Raw genomic sequence first — 24,990 nt, 5'->3', positions numbered from 1 at the left:
TCAAATATGAGGGGCAAAATTTAAAGACCACCCCAAAAGAAGGGCAATTCGTAGAAATTGCCTTTAACGGGTGAGTGAGTAAAGACAAGGCCTTAATGGATGAATTAGGGGTGTACAAAGTAAACCGATAAACCGCACCAAACCGATAAACCGCACCAAACCGATAAACCGAGAAAAAAACCCGACTAGTGGTTTGGTTTGACTTGATTTGGTGTTGGAAAAAAAAACCCGACCATAATTGGTTTGGTTTGGTTTTAGCTAAAAAAAGTCAAACCGAACCAAACCAACCCGACATTACATGTATTCAATTTTTAAAATATTTTATACATAAAAATATTCATTTGTAATGAAATTTATAAATATTTCTTAATTTTTTTCATAGTTTTTCATCTATTATCATATTATTCAAGCTTGAACTTAGGATTTTGAATGTGAATAAGTTTTATATCACATGGATGTTAGTAACTCATATAAAGTCCAAACCAAAACCAACTCAACACTAATACTAACAAAAGAATTTCAATTTACCCATAGAAATGACAATAATGTTGGATATCTATTCTTTAGTTTTGCATAATTGTTTTAGAGAGTGAAAATACAGAACTTAAGTTTTTTTTTCTTGTCATGTAATTAATACTTATTAGCCGTACTTATTTTAGCATGACTTAATATTTTTAGATTATGGTCATTTTCTTTATGACTTATTAATTAGCAATATTTATTTTAGCCGATTTTATTATCTTTTGTTGAATATTTTAATACAATGTCATCACTCTTCTCACATTTTGTGTTATTTTCTTATGAAACACCTTAATTACATAGTTGTATCTTCCTAGGACTAAAGAAATATTTGACGTAAAAGTTATATGTTTTGTATCAAGATTATTCCGAAAAAAAAAACCTGAATAACCCGAGAAAACCGAATAACCCGAGAAAACCCGAGGTTGAAAAACCCGAATTTATTGGTTTGGTTTGGTGTATAAATTTAAAAATCCGACGCAATTGGTTTGGTTTGGTGTTTAAGAAATCCGAACCAATCCGGTCCATCTACACCCCTAGGATGAATATTAAGACCCATATTTGAATGATATATTAGAATAAAGAATATGTTTAACTTATTTTTGAGATATAAGAATTATTTTTTCAACAATTCCCCACACATCTCAAAAATAATAATAACGAATAGAATGGAATAACAAGATACAATTTGGTATTTTTTTTGGTTTATTTTTATAAAATTAGAAACCTACCTAATTATTCAGTACAGTTATAGATTTACATAGAAACTTGCGGTTTTATTAGAAATAACCTAAAAAAAGATTCGGTACGATTCGATTGGTTCAGTCGATTTTGAAAAAACCATTGACACGCCTAATTCAGGTGCTCAAACACTCCACCAAAAGTCATTATTCAAATTTTCCTTTTCAAAATAGAAAGCAATAATTGTCTAAACATATTTTTCACCAAAAAAATTACTGATTCTCAAAGTATTCATTGAATAAACTTTAAGTAAAACCTTGTGCAATTTACCGGATTATAATTTCTTATTATTATTATTATTATTATATATTTTCGACCTTAATTAGCTTAACATACAAATAGAAAGGCACAACGCACAATACTTAATTCTTGTAGCGTCTGTTGCTTTGTGAATTGTAAAAGTTCCTTTGGCAATATTAAAACGTGCCCAAAGATTTTTCATAATTTTAACTTAATTGCACAATTATTAGTTTTTTTTATTTTTGATGTTTTAGAAGTTCATCTGGCAACATCAAAACGTGCCCAATGATTTTTCATAATTTTAATTATATTGCGCAATTAATAGTTTTAGAAGGGTTGTAATAATAGATTTGATAACAAGATAGACGGTAACAAAAATTTATTTGACGAGATAACATGTCTAAATTAACCTCTTCCTTTTTTTTTCGATCAATAAATATTTATTGAACCTAACACTTGAAAAAAAAAAAAGAGTGAATAATTACTATATTCCTCACTTACAACTTGTTTGGATGGTTGTTAGTTATTGTATGATAATGTGTTGTTAGTTTAAATATAATGTTTGTTATTTTAATCGTATTGTATCGTATCATTAAATCCTTCGTTACGTAACGACGAAAAGTCCCATTTTATGTAACGACCGATTTGGTATTACCACGTCGTTACCTCATTTATTTTTTATCATCTTATCTTTGTTTATTATATAATATATCTTATTTTATCCTTTATCATACCTTTTTATGATAGCTTCAAACCGAATTCTATTTTTCTTATAGTTTTATCTTTCAAATTGTTGATGTCAAACATTATGTAACGTCGGAAAACGATACAATCAATCCAAACGTTTATTCATCAAAATAATACAGTACTCCCTCCTATTCAAAAAGAGTGTTCACTTACCAAATCAAGAAAAAAAGTAACCTTATTTGTCCAGACTTGTCCCTATTAAGTATTATGTAAATCCAAATACCTATTTAATTAGGGAGTATTTACTCAAATTATCTATTTTTTTTTTTATAACAGTTAGTATTTTTTAAGAGGTCTGCAAATAATTAAGTGGACACTATTTTTGATCCGGAAAGAGTATAATACAAACAATACCATATAATACTATACATTTCTCCCTCCGCTACAAAATAATTGAAGTTTTAAGCTTGGGCATATGAATTAAGGAATACACTAACTCTTAAAAATTAAGAGTAGTTTTGACTTTTATACCCTTAATTATAACATTCTTATCTTTTTAAGTTGACATAATTATTATGAGAATATAAAAATGTCTCAAAGGCAAATTTGCAAAAGAAAGTTAAATACTTTGTTGAAACATTAATTATTTTGGATCAAACTTTTAAAAGGTAAAACGTCAATTACTTTGGACTGGAGTATGAAACAAGAAGTTAACAACCATCCAAATAAATGGTTTTTAGTTGAGGTGAGAAACTAGTTACAGTATGTAATTAGAAGTTTCTGACTTTCTCCTTTCCAAACAGAGCGTAAAAGTTTATCGTGGCAATACTCTGCGATTACCGTATGCGCCAACTTCATCACGTTTTCCTTGATCTTGTCGCAATCGGTAAACATCTGCTATTATCTGGACAACTCTTTGCAAATTGGATGATTCTACACTCTATTGCTTCACTACTTGTTGCTTTCTCTTTTTTGTTCGTAATTTCAGTTTATTTGTACTTGAATGTCTGATCCGTTACGTTGTTGCTCTAGAACTAGTTTGCGCAATTATTATAAATTTGCCTAATTTTAATATTTTATTTGTTAATTGGAAGTAATTGCGATTTTGCTCTTCCATTTATTTATTTGCTTGAGTGAATTCGGATCTTTTTGCTCTAGAAACAGTTGTGAATTTGCTCTTCCACTTATATTTTAGTGATTATGTTGCTCCAGAAGTAGTGCGCAATTATTATAAATTTGCCTAATTTTTTTTTTTTTTGTTAATTTGGCAACTAGATTGCTATGAAGTAATTGCAATTTTGCTTTTCCGTTTATTTATTTGTTTGCGTGAATTCGGATGAGTAACATCTCCTATTATCTGGACAACTCAGTGCCAATTAGATTATTCTAGAATCCAAAGTCTATTAACGCTCTATTGCTTTAGTAGTAGTTGTAATTCTGCTTTCTCTTTGTTTTAATTGGTAATTTCGGTTTATTTTGTACTTGAATGCCTGATCGGTGACTATGTTGCTCCAGATGTAGTTCACTATTATTTTAAATTTTGCCTATTTTTTTTCTTCTGTTAATTGGCAGCTAGATTGCTCTGGAAGTAATTGCGATTTCGCTCTTCCATTTAGTTGTTGGTGATTATGTTGCTCCAGAAGTACTGCGCAATTAGTTTAAGTCTGCCTAATTTTAATTTTTTTTGTTAATTGGCAACTAGATTGCGCTGGAAGTAATTGTGATTTTGCTCTTCTTTTTATTTATTTGTTTGGGTGAATTCGGATCTTTTTGCTCTAGAGTCATGTCTCGATGGTGACTGTATTGCTCTAGAAGCAGTTGTGAATTTGCTTTTTTGTTTTTTTGTTTTTGTTTTTTTTTTTGTTTTTGTTTTTGTGTTTGTTTTTTTTTTTTTTTTTGTGTTTCATGAATTTGGTTTGATGTGCTCTATAAACAATATGCTTTTCCATATCGCATTATTTAGTTGTTGTTACTACTTTCATTTCTGTATTCCCTTTTCAATCTACTTTGAAATGCTTTACTTGAGCCGAGCTCTATCGGAAACAGCCTCTCCTTCTCTATGAGGTAGGATTAAGGCCTGCGCGCACTCTTCCTTACCAGACCCCACCTAAATCCCACTGGGTATGCTGTTGTTGTTGTGCTTTATAAACAGAGCAGTAGCTGATCTAGGATTGGAAGCTATGGGTTCTAAGTTGGAGTATTTGTTCATTTCCTAAAAGGGAACCCTATGTAAGAACAAAAAGAAGTGTAGACTGTGGTACCCCAACTCAAGTCTAATAACTTACTTTAATATTTTTTACATATAGCTTTCACTACTAAACGGAAATGTTTGTTGTTGCTTGTTGAGGCCCACATCGGTAGGCATTAGGGTCCTTGGTCTCCTTATATGGTCTTGGGCAATCCTCCCCTCATGAGCTAGCTTTTGGGTTTTAGTTAGACTCAAGATTCATTTCTTTAATTGATGGGTTCACAATTTAATAATTTTCAGCTTTTAGTAGGCTTTACAGTATATATACACACACACCATACTAGAACCAGTGGGTTTGGCCAAAACTAGTCCTATTGAACTGGGTTCATCACTGAAACATAGTCTGATTGGCGAATGTATTGCTATAGACCTACGGAACATATAAGTCTTATCGTGCCACTGGCTTTGAACCGGATTGCTAGTGCTCGTGGGGAGAGGGATTCGGTAAAGTGGGGTCCTCTCACCTGTGCTTGAAGACTCACTTGAAAGCAGGCTTTCGCCCTCTAACCCAACTTTTTCTTTGATGATGAGTAGGCTTTTTGTGCTTTGGCCCTTCTGTGGCCCTTCCTTCCTAGAAATAGAACTCTAACTATCAAACCCGTCCCGAGTTGCATTGGCGCGGGAAGACCAGTTAAGGTCTCTCACTCCTTTCCTTAGAGTCAAGTGGCTTTCACTCCTTTCCTTAGAAAAAAGTAGCTTACTAAACTGGGCTATGTAAAGCATCGAGAAAGAAAGGATCAGTACCATACCTTTTTGTCAATTGATTTAGTGAACATAGGCTTTGAGTGAAAAAATGCCTATATTTCTTATCTAAGCCCGCCTACCTTGGGATAAGCGGTTACCGGAAGTTTGAAGCTGACTTTAATGAGCAACACTTCCTCGCAGGGTCAAATATTGTGTAATATTCCATCTTTACTGAGTATATTGGCTTTTTCTTTATATGTTGTTGTTTGCCCTGGAATTATTGTCTCATTAGCGACTATGTTGCTGCAGGAGCACAAATGGGCTGTAGATTCTCAATTTAACATTGTTCTTAGAGTAGTTCCATTTTAATTTTGTGAGACTTGTGAGTTCCTCAGCTTGAGTAGGCCAAGGATTCTTGTAGAGCCATAATAAAAATGATACCGTGAGTTAAGTGATTCTTGCCCATCTGCCTAAGTCTTGGTAGGTAGAGTTACTCGGTATATGTGCTGCTGAGAGATAGTATGTGGACTAGTTGAGGTGCAAGCAAGGTGACGCGACACAACCATTATAAAAAGAATGTCATCATGAGCTGAGCTGGATGCATGGTTAACTAGGTATCTGCTATTAGTGTGCGCTTTGGGTGTGTGTGTGTGGGGGGGGGGGGTTCATAGCAACATAATGAATCATCTAAATCTTAATCCCGTACAAGCTAAGGTAGGCTATGAGAATCCTCTATGTCCATCATGTTCTATTCAACCTCGTTTCATTCCAATACGTCTAAATAATTTGGGAAACATGGTCAGTGATGATTCATCTAGCGGACCCTAACTTGTGCGGGACTAGGTCGTAGTAGTAGTTGTTATTGTAAGGTAAATTACAGAAACTTTAAAATTGAAGGTTCTCTAAATCTCACGTTTATCTCTAGATTGACGAAAAAAATTTCCGTTAACTAAAAGGAGACTGAAAGAACTCTTGGCAGACACTGCACCTATTGTAAGTTAAGAAAAACAACTAAGCAAGTTTATCGCTTATATAAAACATTTTCTTTCATTATGTTTTAGTTCTAGCTAAGAAGCATTGGTTCCATGAAAGCTTACTTTTATGGACATAATTTTTTTTGGGATTTTATGTATGCTCATGTTCTATACTTCTATTAGTACCTCCAGTTATCAGTCTTTCGGTAATCTGGAGAAAACTGCATTCTGTATTTTGTTCTGTTGTTAGAAGATAAATTGTACATATCTGTCCATTGTAATCCTAAGCAGTGTTATCAAAAGCGAAAAGCGCAAAAAAGCTCTAAGGTCCTTTGGGGCTTTAAGCGCAAAGCGCAAATAAAGCGTGTGCTTTAATGAAAAAAGGTGCAAATGAATAAAAGCTGACAAATATGTATGTGTAGTCCAAGATTAATAATAATAAGCATGAATAACAAATATATGGACAAAGAAATTGAAAAACAATTATGATAAAGTGAATATCAATTGTTTAGTGTCACATCTTCAGGATTGCACTCATTGACAAGGAAAAGTATGCCTTAGATCCTTGATGACAACATTGAAGCGCCCATAAAGCGATTCGAAGCGCTCAACTTGTTTTGTGCCTCGCTTCAGGGCTTAAGCGCGCCTTTGACAACACTGATCCTAAGAGGACGGTCTCATGCTGACCATTAGCTTTGAGGCTTGATTTGAGCAGCAATTCTTGTTTCTATAAAGTTTGTCTTTGGATGAGTCAGATTTTCTGGTTGTTAGTGTTTTATGGTCATTGTCAAATCTCTTCCTTACTAGCGCTCATTGTTTTCGTAATGTAATTGTTAGCCTTATCGCTTTTATCAATTTTGCAGGTACAATTCAATTCTTTGGTAATGAATAGACCCAAATGACACTCACTGCTGCCTTAACTTCAAAGTCAACCATCTATTACCTGAAAAAGTGCATATAGGTCAACAATGAAGCGTTTTGTTTATATTGACGACGATGATTTGTCAAACAATATTTACTGTGACAACCGGATCTCAAACAGAAAATATACTGTATGGAATTTTCTTCCGAAGAACTTGTGGGAGCAATTCAGGTAACTTTTTAAATTTGTTACATAGAAGTTCTGCATTCTATATTAGATTGAACTTGCAGCTTTGAGATTTTGGTTTTGTCACGAATATTTTGCTACAAATAATGATTAGCTATCATGAAACTTCATTTTATCCTCAGTTTACCAAGCACAATTACTTGAGGGTGGATCACAGGATTCTTTAATTTTCTGCTTTACTTTTTCTTCTTTGGATAAGGGGTCTGGCTAATGTAGAAAATTTGGAGGCAACATGCAAAGTTGACACAGATAGAACAAGATGATGAGGGGCTTTTCGTCTGGGGGTAGGAGGGATGGGAGAGTTTGATATAGAGGGAGATGATGGTCTCATAAGAGATGGGGGATAGGAGTAACTTTACTTTCAATGTGGCACTCTTGGGAAAGTTGTTATGGATATTCATCCAAGATGAAATTGCATTATGGATAAGTATAATAGCCGTGAAACTTGGAGTAGCCAATAATAGATAATCCGTGAGTGTATAAAAGGGGATCAGCACAATACCGTGCATGTGTTCAGCAATGGTAGCCTCTTGGTTCAGCACAATGCCATCTATATCTGGAAAAATTTGCTTGCAGGGCTGGAGCCTTTGGGAGTCTATCCACATTCTCATTCTCTTTTCATTCCCAATTGATAGTATTAAAAGGCTATGGAACCTACACCATGGCGGCACGTTACTTTCTTTGTACACTACTTCATCTATTCCAAACTTTGTTACAATCACATCTCTTCACATAGCATCCTGCTCACCTGCAAGATCTCTTACCAGATTAACTCTATATCAATCAACTAACTATCCTTCAATCCAAATTAGTTAGGGTTCTGGAAAAATGAGTCTTTCTGTGCCCATTCTGATGTATTTTGGCCATTTTATTCACAAGTTGAGGCTCTTTAAAATCTTACACTTATTCCTACAACAGCATATACATTTCCAATCAGGCTAGCATTTTAGCCTCCTGGATGCACCGCCTCTAGTGTAATTGCAACGAATATTATGAAGCCTTAACCTCAATTAGTTGGTATTGCCTATATGTATCATTTACTTCTGCTGTGTTCTTTTCTTAGTCAAGTCCACATTGATTCCAATAAATAGGTTATATAAGACAGCTTTTCTCCATGTGATAGATCTATTTTGTCCTCTTTTAGCATATTTAATAATCACTGTCACATTTATGGACTCGTGCAAATGTCTAGATAGTACATGGTAATTAATTGTAGACTATCTTCTGTCTTTTGTCCCTTATATATGCCTACTTAAATCCCATGCGAATTTGATTATTTCTACCACATCAACTCTAATCATTGAAAACTCTAGACTACAGTTATCAAAAGAAGTATTGAAAACTCTAGATAATCTTATTCAGCATTCGTCACTTAATACGTTGAAGTAGTGGTCAGCTAGGAATTTTGGATAAGTACCTGATGTGTTTCTTGAACTGTCCCTGAAAAGTTACCGGTGAACAACTTGTGTTTATAATCTTTCATGGTCACCCTTAATCATTATGAACTCTGTTTTGATTTGTGTTGCAATCTTATTATTGATTATCAGAATACTACGCATTTAGGCTGGGCTGGACTAGTTTATTCTGATGTATAAAAGACTGCAGATGGGAAGAAAATTATGTCTAAATCATGCAACACGTTTAGTGATTGGAATTTTTTTACAAGATTTTTTTCACTAAAATGACATTATCTAATTTGTTGAGCTACTTGATTCATTTGGTCTTATTTAATTACATTACTAATTCTATTGTGACATTATTTCGGGTCTCTGATTATCCCATTCGTTGCCTAGATTGTTTCATGCATTAATCGAACTTCGTAAAAGGAACCAACTCTTTCTCATTCTTTTATCTTGAATTTCTAAATATCTCTCCTTTTTCCTAACAGCTTTATCTTTTTGTTTCCAGCCGTTTTATGAACCAGTATTTTTTGTTGATTGCTTGCCTTCAACTATGGTCACTCATCACTCCAGTAAATCCTGCTAGTACATGGGGCCCTCTCATCTTTATATTTGCGGTCTCAGCAACAAAGGAGGCATGGGATGACTACAATAGATATCTTTCAGACAAGAAAGCTAATGAGAAAGAAGTTTGGGTTGTGCGGAAGGGCATCAGAAAACATGTATTACATTAGTATCTACATTCTTCATTACATTTTATTCACTTACATCAGAAACATATCAGAAAGTTTCTTTCTTATTTAATTTTGTTGAACTTCCGAATTGTCTGATTTGTTTCACCTGCTCTGTCCAGAATTCAATATTGTTCTTTTCTCGTTGATACGAGCCAAAATAATAAGCAGTTCCTTGAGATGAAAATTCTTGTCACATGCAATATTACACCAAAGTGATGTGATCCACTTTAGTTTCTTATTACACCAAAAGTGACGTAATCCAACTTTAGTTTCTTATTACAAACTTTTGATTGTTCTACTCCCGAAGTTGAAGAGGTAACTTGTTGATCTGCACATATCTCCCTGCATAATCAAAATAGTTTGTTTAATTCGGGAGAGTGCCTTTTCTCTTGGGAGAATAGCGCTGGGTTCCTTAGAATATTCTTGCCACATAAGCAATCTGCTCCACTTCTCTCTATATTTTTAATAAACGAGGAGAACATTTTGATGGAATCAGTAGAAGAGTCGCTAGCATCAATGGATTCAAGAATCAAACTTCCTTTGGAGAACTCACCAACACATTGATAATCATTTTTCCATTTCTTGCTGTCCACTTATCCATCATAATGGGACATCCATAATTGTTCCATTGTACTTCATCATAGTGCCAAAAGTTGTGTGTCCAACTTTAGTTTCTTAATACGACCTTAGATTGTTCTATTCCCAGAAGTTGAAAAGTTAATGTGCGCCTTCTCGTATAACCCTTTCCATTGTTTTTGAAAGTATATTAATGTCAGCATAGAGGCAGTACTAAGCCATATTTACAATTCAAAAAGCCACACCAGAGTATCCTTTGCCATTTTAGAAGGATTCTAACATGTCAAGTAAAGATATAATAGTTGCTTTTGGCTGGAGCAAGTATCAGTTTTGCCAAAATTGACAGTATAGGAGGGTTGAGTATTGCAATTTCTTTTTTCCCAAAAGTTCTGTACTTTGTAAATATAGTCGAAATGTTATTACCTTTTTCAGTCTTATATATGTATTTTATTTACATGGCTGAAGGAGATAAATTTCTGTAGTCCTGTATAGGTTGATTTTCTTTTCCCACATGGCAACTCAGGGACATGCATATAGGTACTGAACTTTACTGGTACTTAGTGAGTGAACATAAATTTTTGCCTGTGCTGTTGCCTTACTTTCATCTGATGTTTACCTGCTAATCTGTTTTTGTTAGTGTAACCGACCATATCTGTAGGTGACTAGATGTGTTGACTTAGCACCAGAATAGTTTTTGTTTATGAAGCATAATGTCTTTTTGAAAATAGTTCTTAACTCACTATGATGTATTCTATTTCATCATCTCTGTAATTATTTCTTGTTTATTGTTTCACCAGAATCCTGATACTGTTTTAATATCCTACATTACTTGTATTTCCTGTAGGTTCAAGCCCAAGACATTTGTGTTGGTAACATTGTATGGCTTCGTGAGAATGATGAAGTACCCTGTGATCTGGTCTTGATTGGCACCTCTGATCCACATGGTCTTTGTTACGTGGAGGTAAATCATTATGCCTTCGTCAAAGTTTTTCTGTCTTAGAATATAATGTTGCACTTCTTTCTCTCTACCTGAAGTATAAAGCAGATGTGTTGGATCGAAAGATTGCCTTTATCTAGGAAAAACCAGGGTTGTTATTGTTGGAAGGGTATATAACAATAGTCCTGAGATTCTTGGGAAAACTTAAGTTGACGTTTTAGATAGATTCTTTTTTCTTTTTGATAAGGAAAATACTTGTATTAATAATGGGAAAATTTCCCGTATACAAGCAGTATTAAGAAAGTAGAGAATCATCAGTATAATATAAAACTCTACGAGCGACACCCAATCTTCTATAGATACCGGAACCTCATGGGTGCAGCAAAAAGAAACTAGAAATGAAAGCCTGTTCCTCGAGCGTACCATTGTCATCCCATCAAAAGCTCTCCTATTTCTTTCCTTCCACAAGATCCAGTGCTAGTGGCACAACATCCCAAACTCCTCGACTTTCTTTCTTCTTCTGACTTCTCATCTGGAGAGTGCCTCCGCTACTATGCTCAGATTGCCCATTGTAAACCATTTCAAAATCTCACACAATTAGTTGTACCAGACAATGTAGTAGTAGTTGGTCATATCTTCACTTGAACGTTTGCCTATCCTCATTTGTTGAATACCACAAAAAGCTCCCAATGGAGCCTTTCTATCTAACCCGTGTCGTGACACTGGCCGGTGCGTGAAACAATGGCATAAAAGTGTGGGGATGTTCGACAGAGTACTCTTAGGCCTCATTTGTTTTTATTTCAGATTGAGACGCCTGAATCTGAATGCGCATCTGAATGATTAAGATCTTATCTCTAGATCATTAAGACTTAATGTTTTCAACATCTGAATGTGCATAATATATTTATTTAAACATAGTAAATATACAGTTCAAATAAATAGTAACAATATTAGAAAATAAAAATAAATCTAATAAAGTAAAATTATTATTTGATTAAAAAAATAAAACACTTATGTTCGCTAGTGATGGTGGAGATGCTTTGTAATGGTGGCGGTGATAGTTGTGATGGTGGAGGTGGTTGGTGTTGTAATGACTGGCGTGATAGTGGTGGTTACTACTGGTGGTGGTGGAGTTGGTTGATGTTAGTAATTGACGGTGTTGGTGGTGGTGGCTAAAAGTTGTGTGGTGGTTGATGATCGTGTTGGTGGTAGTTGGTGGCGGTGCTAGTTATGATGGTAGAGGTGATTGATAGTAAGGATTGACCGTAATGTTGGTAGTGGCTAATAATAGGGTGGAGGCGGCGACGACGACGACGGTTGTTGATATTTATAATCATAAGATGGAGGTGGTAGATGTGGTAGCGATTTACAATAGTGGTTGTCAGCGGTGGTGGTTGCCAGTAGTGGTTGTGATGGCAAAGGTGGTTGGTGGTGTTGGTTGGCGATGGTGGTAGTGGTGGTTAATGGTAGTGGGGTGGCGTGGGTGGTTAGTTGTGGTGGGGTAGTGGACGGGGGTGGAGAGTGCGTGGGTGGTGGGTGGTGGGTAGGGGTAGGTATGTGAGTCGGTAGGTGGGGGTGGGGTAGGGGGTTGGGAGGGGGTGATTTTGATGGCAGAGGTGGTTAGTGGTGGTAGGGTGGGTTGTAGGGGTGGAGTGGAGGGGTTCGGAGGAAGGTTGGGAGGGTGTGGGTGGTGGTGATTGTGATGTCATAGGTGGTTAGTTGTGGTGGTGGGGGGAGGGGGTAGGTGCGCAGGGGTGGGGTTAGAAGGGTAGGGTGAGGTTGGGAGGGTGGGGGGAGGGGGTGAAGTTGTCCATACAAAAATACCTCTTAATGATATTAAGATTTTGTTCAAGATCTTAATGTTTAAGATCTATTCAGACCAAATAAGTGTTGAAATCTTAATCTAAACAAATGCACTTAATGTCCTTAGCTTTCCATAGGGATGGACTAAAAGTATTTAAACTTTGACAAAAACTTGTAATGTAAAGGGCCCTTGATGGGAAGTCAAACTCTGGTGAGTGAGGGGGGTTATTTACATCCACCTCCTCCCAAATAGAGTCAAATTCAATTGCCTTGGCTAAGTTACAAAGTATTGTTGGGTCATGCCAGGTACAGTGAAGGAGGCTTTGCAAAGTTGGACTCATAAATGGGGGAAGAAAAGCCCGAGGGCTTGGAGCATTGCTCCATTAGCAATCATGTGGGTCATTTTGGAAAGAGAGAAATAGGAGGGCATTTGAAGGGGTGGAGCTTGATTATGTAAAAATTCAGAGTAGTGTTTTGTCTCTAGTCTTTTTCTGGTGTACTCACGAGGTCCCAATTTGTATAGAGAATTGGACCTCTTTTGTTGAGAACCATATTTTGGTGTAGGTTCTCTTCTTTTGGTATACGGCTTGTATACGGGTTTTCCCTAATTCTTAGTAAAATTATTTACTTGATCAAAAAAAAAAAAAAGTTACAAAGTATTGCACGAAGGTTCTCGATAATTGATACTCATCCATGGTGATAATCTCTTGGAAGACAAACCAAGTAACATGCAGTCTTCTTGTCCTTATTAGTTAAGTACCTGAGCGCAGGTTTATATGCAAAATGCACATATGTCAGCAGACTCCACACCAGCCTTTTGCTTCTCTATATTCACTTTGATTTAACCAGTGAAATTACCTCAGCCCCCTTCCTAGTTGTCTGACATTGGATCTTGCAGATATCTCTTGCAATTATTACTCTATTACTCAAACATGTTAGAACTCACACATCTCCATTCATTTTGGTTGGCGTTTCTCTTCTATTCAGAACATTAACTAGGCAATGCTTTTCAATTCTTCATAATATGGCCTAGTGTTTGACCATAAGAAAATTGGAAATGAAGAGGAATGCATCTGCAACAAATTTGTAAGTTGATGTATATTTCAAAATTCAGTCCCTCCTTCAGATTGTCATTGGCTGCCAAATAAATACATGAAGCAAACTGGTTGCTAAATGCTTGTGGAACCTTGAGCGACCCAATCAGTTGTGAACTCTTTGCTTTCAATTGTTTGGTGCACACAAATTGTGGATGCTCTGTTGTAAACTCTGGGATCAAATCAAAACACTTCTTACTTGCGTCTTCTATTGATGAATGCGTTCTATTTAATTTAATCTTCTGTTTATAAGTTTGATGACTTTTCCTTTTTCCTGATGGACGTCCCTATGCTTCTGTCTTCTCTGTTCAATACACCTTGATGGTTACCTCTGTTCACACTGACTTATGTGTTACATATTTTTGTTGCTATATCATATTACAGACAGCTGCCCTTGATGGTGAAACTGATCTTAAGACAAGGGTGGTTGCCTCTGCTTGTATGGGAATAGATTCTGAATTATTGCACAAAATCAAGGTAATTGTTACTGCTTTTCATTGAAGGGAAATAATCTATTAGTATTGGTTTTTTTTCTTTTTTTTTTTTTGTGAATGTTACTTGTTTATGTTCTTTTACAGGGTGTGATTGAGTGTCCCATTCCAGACAAAGACATCAGAAGATTTGACGCAAACATGAGGCTATTTCCTCCGTTCTTGGACAATGATGTATGCCCTTTGACCATTCAAAATACAATTCTCCAATCATGCTATTTGAGGAACACAGAATGGGCATGTGGTGTTGCTGTTTATACAGGCAAGTTTTCATATGAAAATAAAGAGGGAACATTGATTTTGTACTTTATATTTTCGTCCCTTCATTGTTTCGTTACTCTTTTGTCAGCATAGCATTGTGATTGGTGAAAGAATAATTTGCTAATACTGCAATTTAATGATGTTTGATAGAAGAATTAATAAACCAATATACGTATTCTAAATCTTGGTCACATTACTCCTTATTAACACCAAGCTGACAGTTGATTAATAGGAGTGAAATGGGTGCAATTTCTAGGTCAAGGTTGATGTATTACGTGACCGTTGTTGGGGCTGTCTCGTTATTGCTTATGTGCACAAGTTTTTTGGATGATTGTAGTGACCAAAATGTCGATTTTTCTTTATGTTTATGTATTTTTGTCCCTTTTTCTAATAGCATTTGTATAACTCTAAACTCATTATTGGTGCATGAAACAATTTTCCTTGAGACTCACTACCTTGCTGATTTTTAATGAATAAAAGGGAATTTGGTTCAATCGAAGATTTAATTAGATCATAGGTTTGTGTGATTCTTAAAACTGGAAGGTAGATCCCCTTAAATTATGACATCTAGAGGAGACGTCAACTTAATGTAATTTGCGTGCTACTTCCTGTGGGATTTTGAAAATAGAAGTTTTATTCTGATTCCAAGTTCTATTGACTAAAATGTAATAATCATGTATGCAATTGCTTGGCTTAGTTTTCATTTTATTGATAGTAAATTAGATAACTGTATAGCCCTTGCACGTAAGGATGTGGCCTGGTGGTCAATGAAGTCAGTTGAGAACCAAGAGGTCTCAGGTTCAGATCCAGCGGAGGCAAAAACACTAGGTGATTTCTTCTCACCTGTCCAAGTCTTGGTAGAAAGAGTTGCCCGGTACCTGTGCTAGTGGGAGGTAGCAGGTACCCTGTGAAATTAGTTGAGTTGCGTACAAGCTCGCTCGGACACCACAATTATCAAGAAAAGAAAACTGATAGCTCCTTACAAAAACAGCACCAAACGGGTTCAAAAATGTACATGGTATAGATCAACCCCTCTACTGGTTGGGATAGCATTTAAAACCAATTGAAATGTATAAAGTTATGAGTCATCCATTTTGCACCGAAAGGCCAAATACAGATATTTATAATATAGTCTGTGAACACTGAACAGAAGCTTTGCTTTCAATGTATCTATAGTTTCTCTCTTTCCATAGAATACATGCGAATCATGCAGGTAACATGTGTCAGTGTTGTTGAAGGCTTAAACACTTAAGCTTGATCAAGCCCAAGTTGGTCGCCTCTCCTGGCTTATGTGGCCCTTTAGTGCAGACACTAAGGCACTAAGGCATGCACCTCACTGCCCATGGATGCTGTCATTAAAAGTGTAGCAAACATAGTTGACAAAGTGATTATTGAGTTAACAGAACTTCTAGGCAGGGAACGCTTTACCTCTCTTATTGGGCTTACTCAGCAAAAATTAGGATTAGTTGAGCTAGGATGTTTTGGATACCATATGGTTAAACAGACAAAAAAGTTAACTGAACTTTATGAATGAATTTTTTAGTGACCAGGAGTAAGAAGTTCTAAATCAGTGCAAGAGAACTGCCACTGGAAACTTAAACCGCATCGTCATGTATAAATCAGATATTTGAAGTTTTTTTGAGCTTGTTGACCCTTTTTTTTACTTCATCTATTTTGATTATTCATAATTTTTTTATTTCTTTTGTCCAGATTAATCATTATTTGTATTTATAGCTATAATTTCTTCTTAAGTATCTTTCCTCGTTAAAACCCACACTTTATTGCGTTCCACACCTAAAGCCCAAGCAAGTCTTAGTGCTTTCTGTGCTTTTTGCTTTTGACAACTCTGCAATATATATATAAAGCTAGACAACAGCTTAGGTAGGTCCCCTTCTTTTTGGCTTCTTGGTCAAAGTATTTCTAAAAGTCTTTACTTAAGTTACGGTGGATTTTTCTTTCTATGGCTCTGTCCATCTGTTGGAATGGCAGTTTTGAGGACTTTTGGAACTTGTGAGATGTTATGCGCTGTTTTCTTGTTACTTCTTTGTGTAGCTATGACAAGGCAATCGCTTACCAGTGTTAAATAAATTGCTTTATCCTAATTTATCTATTTATAGAGTTTTTTTGCATTGTGATGAAAATCAGGTAAATTGCCTCAGGTACTTTTGCTATTCAGTTGTCTTGTCATATGCAGGGAGGGAAATGATTTCACTAAGATTTATTTTCTGAATTGTCCGACTTGTTTCTATTATCTCCTGTCCTCATAAAGTCCTAAAGTATGAACTAATGCTATCATCTTGCTCATCAGATATGATAACCTGAGATGCTTCGTTTTTCTTCTTCGCGAAATATATCCATGACCTCTCTCTCTCTCTTTTAGGAAATGAAACAAAGCTTGGCATGAGTAGGGGCATACCAGAACCAAAGCTTACAGCCATGGATGCTATGATTGACAAGTTGACGGGCGCAATATTTGTTTTTCAGATTGTTGTTGTTATTGTTCTGGGCATTGCTGGGAATGTCTGGAAAGATACAGAAGCACGCAAGGTCCGCGTCTTATCCAACATGCTAATGATATTATTAATATTTTCTTTATATTTCAAGTTAATATCCAAGTCTATATAGGGAGTTTTTGAACCTCTACTGGTCAAAAGTTTTATATGCTCTAATTGAAAAACAGAATTATGTTGTGACATTCTTATATTTTACCTTTTATGGGTAAACCTTTTTAAGTATCCATATTGTTGAATTGTGTGACCATCTCATCTAACAGCTGAAGCTATTAGAGAGACCACACTTTAGTTTACTTGATTATGTCTTTAGTACACCCTCTCGAGCCTGGTCCTTTTCTGTTGGGCCAATCACATGAAAACTCTTTTTGCTAATTGGTAAATGCTGAGACTTGAATCCATGACTCTGCTTGCGCTGATGCCATATTAATGTGTCTGACCATCTCATCTAAGAGCTACTAGAGAAACCTACTTTGATTTACTTAATTATGTGTTCAGACACATAAAAATCACAGTATCACCATTTCAAAAACTTCTGTTTTGGGTGGACCAGACTTCATTTTATAACACATAAGAAGATCCTCTGCTTTTTGATGCATTTCTTTTACCCCCGTTCTTTTTTTTTTTTGAGGAGGTGGTAGTTTGACCAGTGTAAATAAAAGTGAGAAAGAAGATATGTTGAAGGTTGTTATTTGTTCTTTGAGCATCATCAGAATTTATGGTGTTACAATGCAATTAAAGTTGTATCTAACCTATTTAGTTCCTATCTACCAAATCATACATAGTCATGCACAATCTTAACATTAACTTTTATCTACCTACCAAATCATACCAAGTCTTCCACAATCTTAACACTTCCCCTCAAGTTTGAGTGTGCATATGATATCTCTATTAATGTATTTAATAGGAGGTCCTTGAGGAGCTTAGTTAGAACATCTGACAGTTGATTATTTGAACCGATGAAGCTTGTTGCAGTGCATCCGGACTCAATCTTCTGTCTAATAAAGTGACAATCCAACTCTATATGTTCTGTTCTTTCATGGAAAATCAGATTTGAGGCAATGTGAAGGGCTACCTGATTGTAACATATTTTAACTCTTTGAGGGAGTAATTTCAACCAAATAAGCTCACAGGTCTAGGGTCATACCTCGATATTTTGCTTTTGCACTAGATATGGCAATGTCTTGCTTTTTGCTTTTCCAAGAGATGAGATTTCCTCCCATCATGACACACCAGACGTAGAACATGTATCATACGCGGAACCTGCCGAATCTGCATCAGAATATTCAACAATGTCTGTATGACCTCTGTCTCTATGTAACAGTCTTTTCTTAGGAGCTCTTTTGATGTATCTGAAAATGCGAACTACTGCGTTCCAGTGATCCTTACATGGAGCTTGGAGAAATTGTTTCACCACATTTACTGAAAATGAAATACCCAATCGGATGATAGTGAGATAATTCAGTTTATTGACCAACCTCGGCTCCCCCTGTCCTGGAACGAGGTTCGCTTTAGGATCCAAAGGTGTATAAATAGGTTTGCAGTCGAACAAGCCTATATCCTCTAGTATGTCCAAGACATACTTCCTTTATGAGATAACAATACTTGTCTTGGATTGTGCTACCTCGATTTCCAAAACATACTTTTTCCTCAAGTCCTTGGTCCAAGGTGCCTGAACCAATGTTGCTTTGGTTGAGATATTCCTTCTTGATCATTACAATTTATGACAATATCATCAACATAAACTATCAAATAAATGCTATTTCCCGGACCATTATGTCGATAGAAACAGAACTTTAATCCGAGACATCTCGAGCTGCTGGACTACAGAGCTGAATCTACAAAACCATGCTCTTAGAGATTGTCTTGAACTGTGTAATGAGCGTCTTAGATGACATACCAAGCCAGAACTTGAGTCCATTGAGCAACAAACCTAGGTGGTTGCTCATATAAATATCCTCAACGAGTTCTCCGTGAAGGAACGCGTTTCTGATGTCCAATTGATGACGAGGCCAATGAAACTTTGTTGCCATAAGATAAAGAGCCGAACGGATGCTATCTTGGCCACCAGAGAAAAGGTATCACCATTATCAAAAAAATCTCAGTATATGCCTTGACTGCCAATCCAACTTTAAGACGATCAACTTTGTCATTAGGTCCCATCTTTGGCATTAAATATACAACGACATTCCACTTTTGTGGTAAAGGAACTATTTCCCATGTGTCATCTGCTTCAATCGGAGACATCCCGAAATGGACTACAGAGCTGAATCTATCAAACCCCACTCTTAGGGATTGTCTTAAACCATGTGACGAGCATCTTGGATGACATACAGAGCCGGAACTTGAGTCCTTTGAGCAACAACTGTAGGTGGTAGCTCCATATAAATATCCTCACTGGGTTCCCCGATGAAGGAAGGCGTTTTTGATGTCCAATTAATAAAGAGGGTAATGAAACATAACTGCCATAGAATAAAAAGGCGGACTGAATCAATCTTGGCCACCGGAGAAAATGTATCACCATAAGCTAGACCATAAATCTCAGTATATACCTTGACTACCAATCTAGCTTTCTGTCGACCAACTTTGCCATCTGGTTTCATTTTTATTGTAAATACCTAATGACATTCCACTTTTGTGGTAGAGGAATAACATTGTACTCATTTTTAATTCTCTTAAATACCCTTATTTATACATTACCAACACATTGTAAATGGGTATTAAAATGGGTATTTTTGTCTTCAATAACTAATGGAAAGGGCCAGCCCGTTGCACGAAACATTGTTGTGTTCCGGTAGTTTACGAAGTGTTTTGTGTCTTTTCTGATATATATGAAGACATAATATAATTAGGTAACTAAAACTCTAAAAGTGTGTATAACTTAGGCTTTTAAATGAGATGCTCATACACTTCAATGTGGTATCAAAGCAGACAAGAAGTCCTGGTTCAGATCTTTCCGCCACCCAAAAGAAGAAAAACATATTTCCACATATTTGTCCCATGAAAAAAATCAGGTCCACATGTGAGGGGGCGTTGCGATATAAGTTTCTCCCTCTATCCCAATTTATGTGGCGCTTTTGACTAGGAACAAAGTTTAAGAAAAAATAAAGACTTTTGAAACTTGTGGTCTAAAACAAGCCTTAGACATTTGAGGCTATAAATCATCTCATTAAGAGTAAAATGAAAATTTGAAAGTTAAATTTTTTCTAATATAGAAAGGTTAATTCTTTTTGGGATCGATTAAAAAGGAAAGTGTGCCACGTAAATTGGAAAAGAGGTTAATTAGGTAATTAAAAGTATGCTTAATTACCTGTTTCAAAAAGTATGCTTAAGCTTATGCATGAGATGATCACCCACTTCAACATTTGTGCATATAAAAAGAGATTGTATAATGCGGTTTACTGCTTAGATAGTTTCCTCTTGTATTAGTTTTTTCCCCCATTCTGTCTTGCCTTTTCTCTGTAGATTGTTGAGGACTCGAATAGCAAGCTCTTGAGATCTATCAGATACTTGTTTGGTGCGGATTTTCATCTGTCTGATTGCAGGTTTGTTTCATGTTGTAGCTATGGTATGTCCAGTATCCAAATGAAGGTCCATGGTACGAGTTACTTGTCATCCCTCTTCGATTTGAGCTTCTTTGTTCCATCATGATTCCCATTTCAATAAAGGTATGCTGTGAAGTATCCTGTGCACTATCATTGATCGCATTATGGCCTTTTCTGTCATATTCTAGGGTAATTTTGTAATTCATAGCAGTCATTTATCATAAAGTTTTATTGATAGAACCTAAAACAGCATATTCGGATTCCCCTCGGATGGTCATGTCAAAGAAGATGTATTTTGCATCTGAATTTCAGCGATGATTCTTCTAAGTTGTACTAAAGTGAAAATGGCATAATGCTGATTCAGTACATGGCAAAAATTATCTGCTGTACTTTGTATTCAGATTAAATAGTAAATCTGTGCCTTCAATTTGATTGGTGCACGTCTTAAAGACCAAATTTGTTTGAATTGTTCAGTTTCACTGGTAGCCTGGACTATGAATTTTAACAAATAATATTCCAGGCTGATAGTGGCTATAAAAGTGGAGTCATAAGATCAACTTTTGACTTTCTCTTTCTTCCTTAAATCATATTAGTACTCCCTCCGTCCCAAAAAAAATGTCACCTTAGCAAAAAATTTGTCCCAAAATAAGTTTCACCTTAGGAATTGAGAACAAAAATTGGCAAGTGTTTCCAACTATGTCCTTAGCATTAAAGAAGTAGTCCTTTATAATATTGCTCAATTCTCAAAAAACATCTAATAAATAGGGGTAGTTTAGTAGACTTCACATTGTATTTATTGATTTCTTAATGGGATTTTTGCTAAGGTAACATTTTGGGACGGAGGGAGTATTACTGTTTATACTGGTGCAATTGAATGTTTCCATTTTCCAGTTCTTATCATTTTCTAGTCTGATTTTCTTGATGACTGTTCTTGCTGGTTTATAATGGTTCAACCTTTCAGCATGCACTGGAGAGAAAACTAATACATAGTCATGCTATATCTTACAACATTCTATATCCAATTTCTAGTCATATCTGATAATAGAGGTAGCATCCTGGTGTGCTTTCCTCTTGCTTAATACATCAATCTACTGACTTTAATTCCCATATTTTTGCATCTTTTTCACCATATTCTGTGTCTTGACCACCATAAACACTTTTTCTATAGTTTCGATTCGATTAGTTTAGTAATTTGCTTTGATGATCTGACCTTGGGCATATAACTATCAGTTATTTACTTCCGTCTAATCTCACAGAATAGCCTTTGTACTTGAACGGTTGAACCTATATTTTTTCTTCTTCCTGGTGAGCCCTATTAGTGAGAAGAGTTCCATGGGTCACTTTCGGCATGAAAGACGAGTACTCTTCGCCTAACAGTTCACCGATTGCAGGCAGACTGAGCTCCTGACCTTTGACTCACCTGATCTTGAAAGAGTACTTCAAATGTTATTCCAGCGTCTCTTTTTACTTTTTCAATATTTCTCGAGACATATATTTCATAAGACTCAATGAAGTTCGATGTTTTGAGGAATCAACAGTGTTACTCAGTTATCCTTAATATTCTGATCTGATTGAATTAGCTTTGAAGCTGGTCTAGTAAACTTAAGCATATTACCCCAGTGGAGGTAAAACATGCTAGGTAATTTCTTCCATTCTGGATAACCCTTGGGGGCCAAAGTTATCCGTTATCTGTGCTGGTGGGGGGTAGCAGGTACTCGGTGGATTTAGTCGAGGTGCAAGCAAGCTGACCAGATACCACCGTCATTCCAAAAAAAAAAAAAAAAAAAAAGAGCACATCACAGCACTTACGGGAAGTAGGCATTCAAATTTTCTTTTGATCTTTAACTTAGAGGAAAAGCACATATATTTAGGTATATTTGTCTACTAAAAGAATTCCTCTTGAATCAATAAATGAACTGAGGTAACTGTTGAACACGAAAATGTTAGGCGATAGTTTTTATTCAAGTATGCAACTGTGCAAGGACAGGTATCAATCATATGATAATGCTTCCGAATTAAGTTTTTAATATCAAAATAAAATTTACAAGGTTAATTTATGCACTAAGTTGTGTAACTTTTTCCTTTTGGATTAGAAGGCCTTTGGCGTCAATATGCGTTTCTTCTTTTTTGATAGGTATCACTGGATCTTGTAAAAAGCCTATATGCCAAGTTCATTGATTGGGACAATGAGATGGTTGATCCGGAAACTGGTACTCCTTCCCATGCGACAAAGTAAGAAACATTTTCTTAGCTTTAAGTGTGTCAGCTGACAGATTTAGTATTCATTTGTTTATGTATCTTTGTTTTCTTTTCATGGCAGCACAGCAATCAGTGAGGATTTGGGGCAAGTAGAATACATATTGACGGATAAAACCGGGACACTTACTGAAAACAAGATGATCTTTAAAAGATGTTGTATTAGTGGAACCTTCCATGGGAATGAGAATGAAGATGGTTTAAAGGGTAAGGCCTTAGTTATATTTTCCATTAGTTCTCTATTATTGACTTGTGCTTTTTCAACTTCTTCCTATTTTAATATTTTACACGTCGTGAAAGATATAAATACAGCATCTCTAACTTTGATTACAGCCTGATGTGAACTCATATACACCCTTTAATGAGCTTCATATACCCATTAAATTGCTTTCAGCTTTCCAATGTGCTTCTTGAGATCCTACTGTGGTGTTTGGAAGAAGACTTGATTTTAGACTACTGCTCAAATGCATTGTGAGCAGATGTTAATACTGATTGAGATACAAGGTCCTTAGTTTAGGGAGATCATAAGAATTATTGATCTATTTTCATCTTATTCTACATCCACCTCTATTTAGCTTTTCCCTTGATTATCCTATTGAGATGCCCGAAGATACGTAAGCTACATATCTCTCTCTGCTTTCTTCATTCCATTTTCCTTTAAACTCGTTTATAGTTATTGAAGATTATAAAGTAAAAAGTAGTTACCGGTGTTTCTGAAAGCTCCATTTTAATACCAAAAAGTTATATTTCTGTTAGTATTGGGTTTTGAGTTCAGCTTCAGAGTGACCCATGAGTTCTCTACTCTGTTTCTTTTGAAAAAAAGTATGGGAAGTGGCTGCTTGACTGCTTTTCTCACAGCTATGCTGCTTTCCTGATGCACAAAAAGTTCAGGGAAGGTACTTTCAAGCTCTTTCCTTTCCTTTTCCTGTCAACCAAGCTGTGCTTACACATGCTTGAAATGAGGGACACTCCTCAAGTGGGTACTCTATAATTTTAACATGTGAAGTTTGCAGATGATTATCATTGCATGTGTTGCTAAAACAAACAGGCTGCACACTTGTTCAATTCTAAAACTTGGGATTTAAATACCTTCTTACTTGTTTTAGAATGATGACTTGGAATAATATTTGTTACTGTTAAGAGTCCCACATCGGTGGGTCAAAGGGTACATGGTCTTCTTATATGACTTGGGCAATCCTCCCCTCATGAGCTAGCTTTTGGGGTTGAGTTAGGCCCAAGATCCATTCTTTACATGGTATCAGAGTTAGGCCCGCCCAATTCATTATTTCCGATGTTGGGCCCCCGCATTAAAAATTGCCCACGCACCAGATGTCCAGTCCTGTGCGTGAGGTGGGTGTTAATGAGTCCCACATCGGTGGGTTAAAGGGTACATGGTCTCCTTATATGACTTGGGCAATCCTACCCTCATGAGCTAGCTTTTGGGGTTGAGTAGGCCCAAGATCCATTTCTTTAGAGTTACTAATTTGTAGAGCCTATGATTTATAAGTTAAAAGGTTTTGTCTGGCAGTTTTCTCAATCTAACCTATCATCTTCTCTGCCATTTGCGTATCTATATCATCTACTCTTCTCTTATGATTAAGTTTCTTTCGTATGTATAAACATTCTCGACCTATGTTTGAATGTTTAAACAAGTATACACTTGCATTTTTTATATCTGATAACGTTTTTAATTCAATCTGGAAGTTGTTGCTGCTCTCTTTTATGTCATGTAAATCTGTTTAAATTTTTAATCCTGGGGAGGACTACAGCATCTTTTGCGTAAAGTGGTCTCTCTTCTATAGAAATATTTTCAACTTAATTTACCTTTCCTTATCTGATTTTCCTTTTTCTCTGGGTTGAGAACTAATGTGTTCTCTATGCCCTTTTCCGTTATCAATTGTATATTTTCCTTCTTGTAAAACAGAAGCTTAAACAAACTTTGTTTTCCATGCAGATCCTGAACTGCTTAAAGCTGTTGCCTCTGGTTCTCCAGATGCTATTCGATTTCTTATTGTCATGGCAATATGTAATACAGTGGTTCCCGTACAAAGGTATATGATTTGTAGTCATCAATTTTTTAATACTCTAGGATGGTCATTATTGGTGTCTGTGTTGTCTTTCTGTTGAAGTATTCTGTTCCTGGTGCCTTAAAATTATTCTTATTTTTTGATTGACTTCATAT

At 35.9% G+C, this 24,990-nt stretch overlaps 1 protein-coding gene across 3 annotated transcripts in view; it reads left to right on the top strand.

Moving 5' to 3' along the window:
- Positions 1-3,010: 3,010 nt before the first annotated feature.
- Positions 3,011-24,990, top strand: part of LOC132034093 (phospholipid-transporting ATPase 2) — a 43,965-nt gene continuing 21,985 nt past the window's right edge. The window contains exons 1-11 of one of the 3 annotated variants that reach the window (XM_059424330.1): positions 3,011-3,073; positions 6,957-7,186; positions 9,110-9,323; positions 10,756-10,872; positions 14,130-14,222; positions 14,324-14,498; positions 16,878-17,044; positions 20,571-20,675; positions 22,687-22,784; positions 22,873-23,015; positions 24,763-24,859. In XM_059424330.1, the coding sequence (XP_059280313.1) occupies positions 7,062-7,186; positions 9,110-9,323; positions 10,756-10,872; positions 14,130-14,222; positions 14,324-14,498; positions 16,878-17,044; positions 20,571-20,675; positions 22,687-22,784; positions 22,873-23,015; positions 24,763-24,859 (1,334 nt within the window). In that variant the 5' untranslated portion in view covers positions 3,011-3,073; positions 6,957-7,061. Of the gene's footprint in view, positions 3,074-3,681; positions 3,705-3,750; positions 3,776-6,956; positions 7,187-9,109; positions 9,324-10,755; positions 10,873-14,129; positions 14,223-14,323; positions 14,499-16,877; positions 17,045-20,570; positions 20,676-22,686; positions 22,785-22,872; positions 23,016-24,762; positions 24,860-24,990 lie in introns of those variants that run through there. The other 2 variants (XM_059424331.1, XM_059424329.1) reach the window with 2 other exon arrangements.

Source organism: Lycium ferocissimum, chromosome 10 (genome assembly GCF_029784015.1).
Source record: "Lycium ferocissimum isolate CSIRO_LF1 chromosome 10, AGI_CSIRO_Lferr_CH_V1, whole genome shotgun sequence".
In the NCBI taxonomy this organism is placed as follows: domain Eukaryota; kingdom Viridiplantae; phylum Streptophyta; class Magnoliopsida; order Solanales; family Solanaceae; genus Lycium; species Lycium ferocissimum.
Note: the sequence above shows the minus strand (reverse complement) of the source record. Positions and strands in the feature narration are given on the sequence as shown.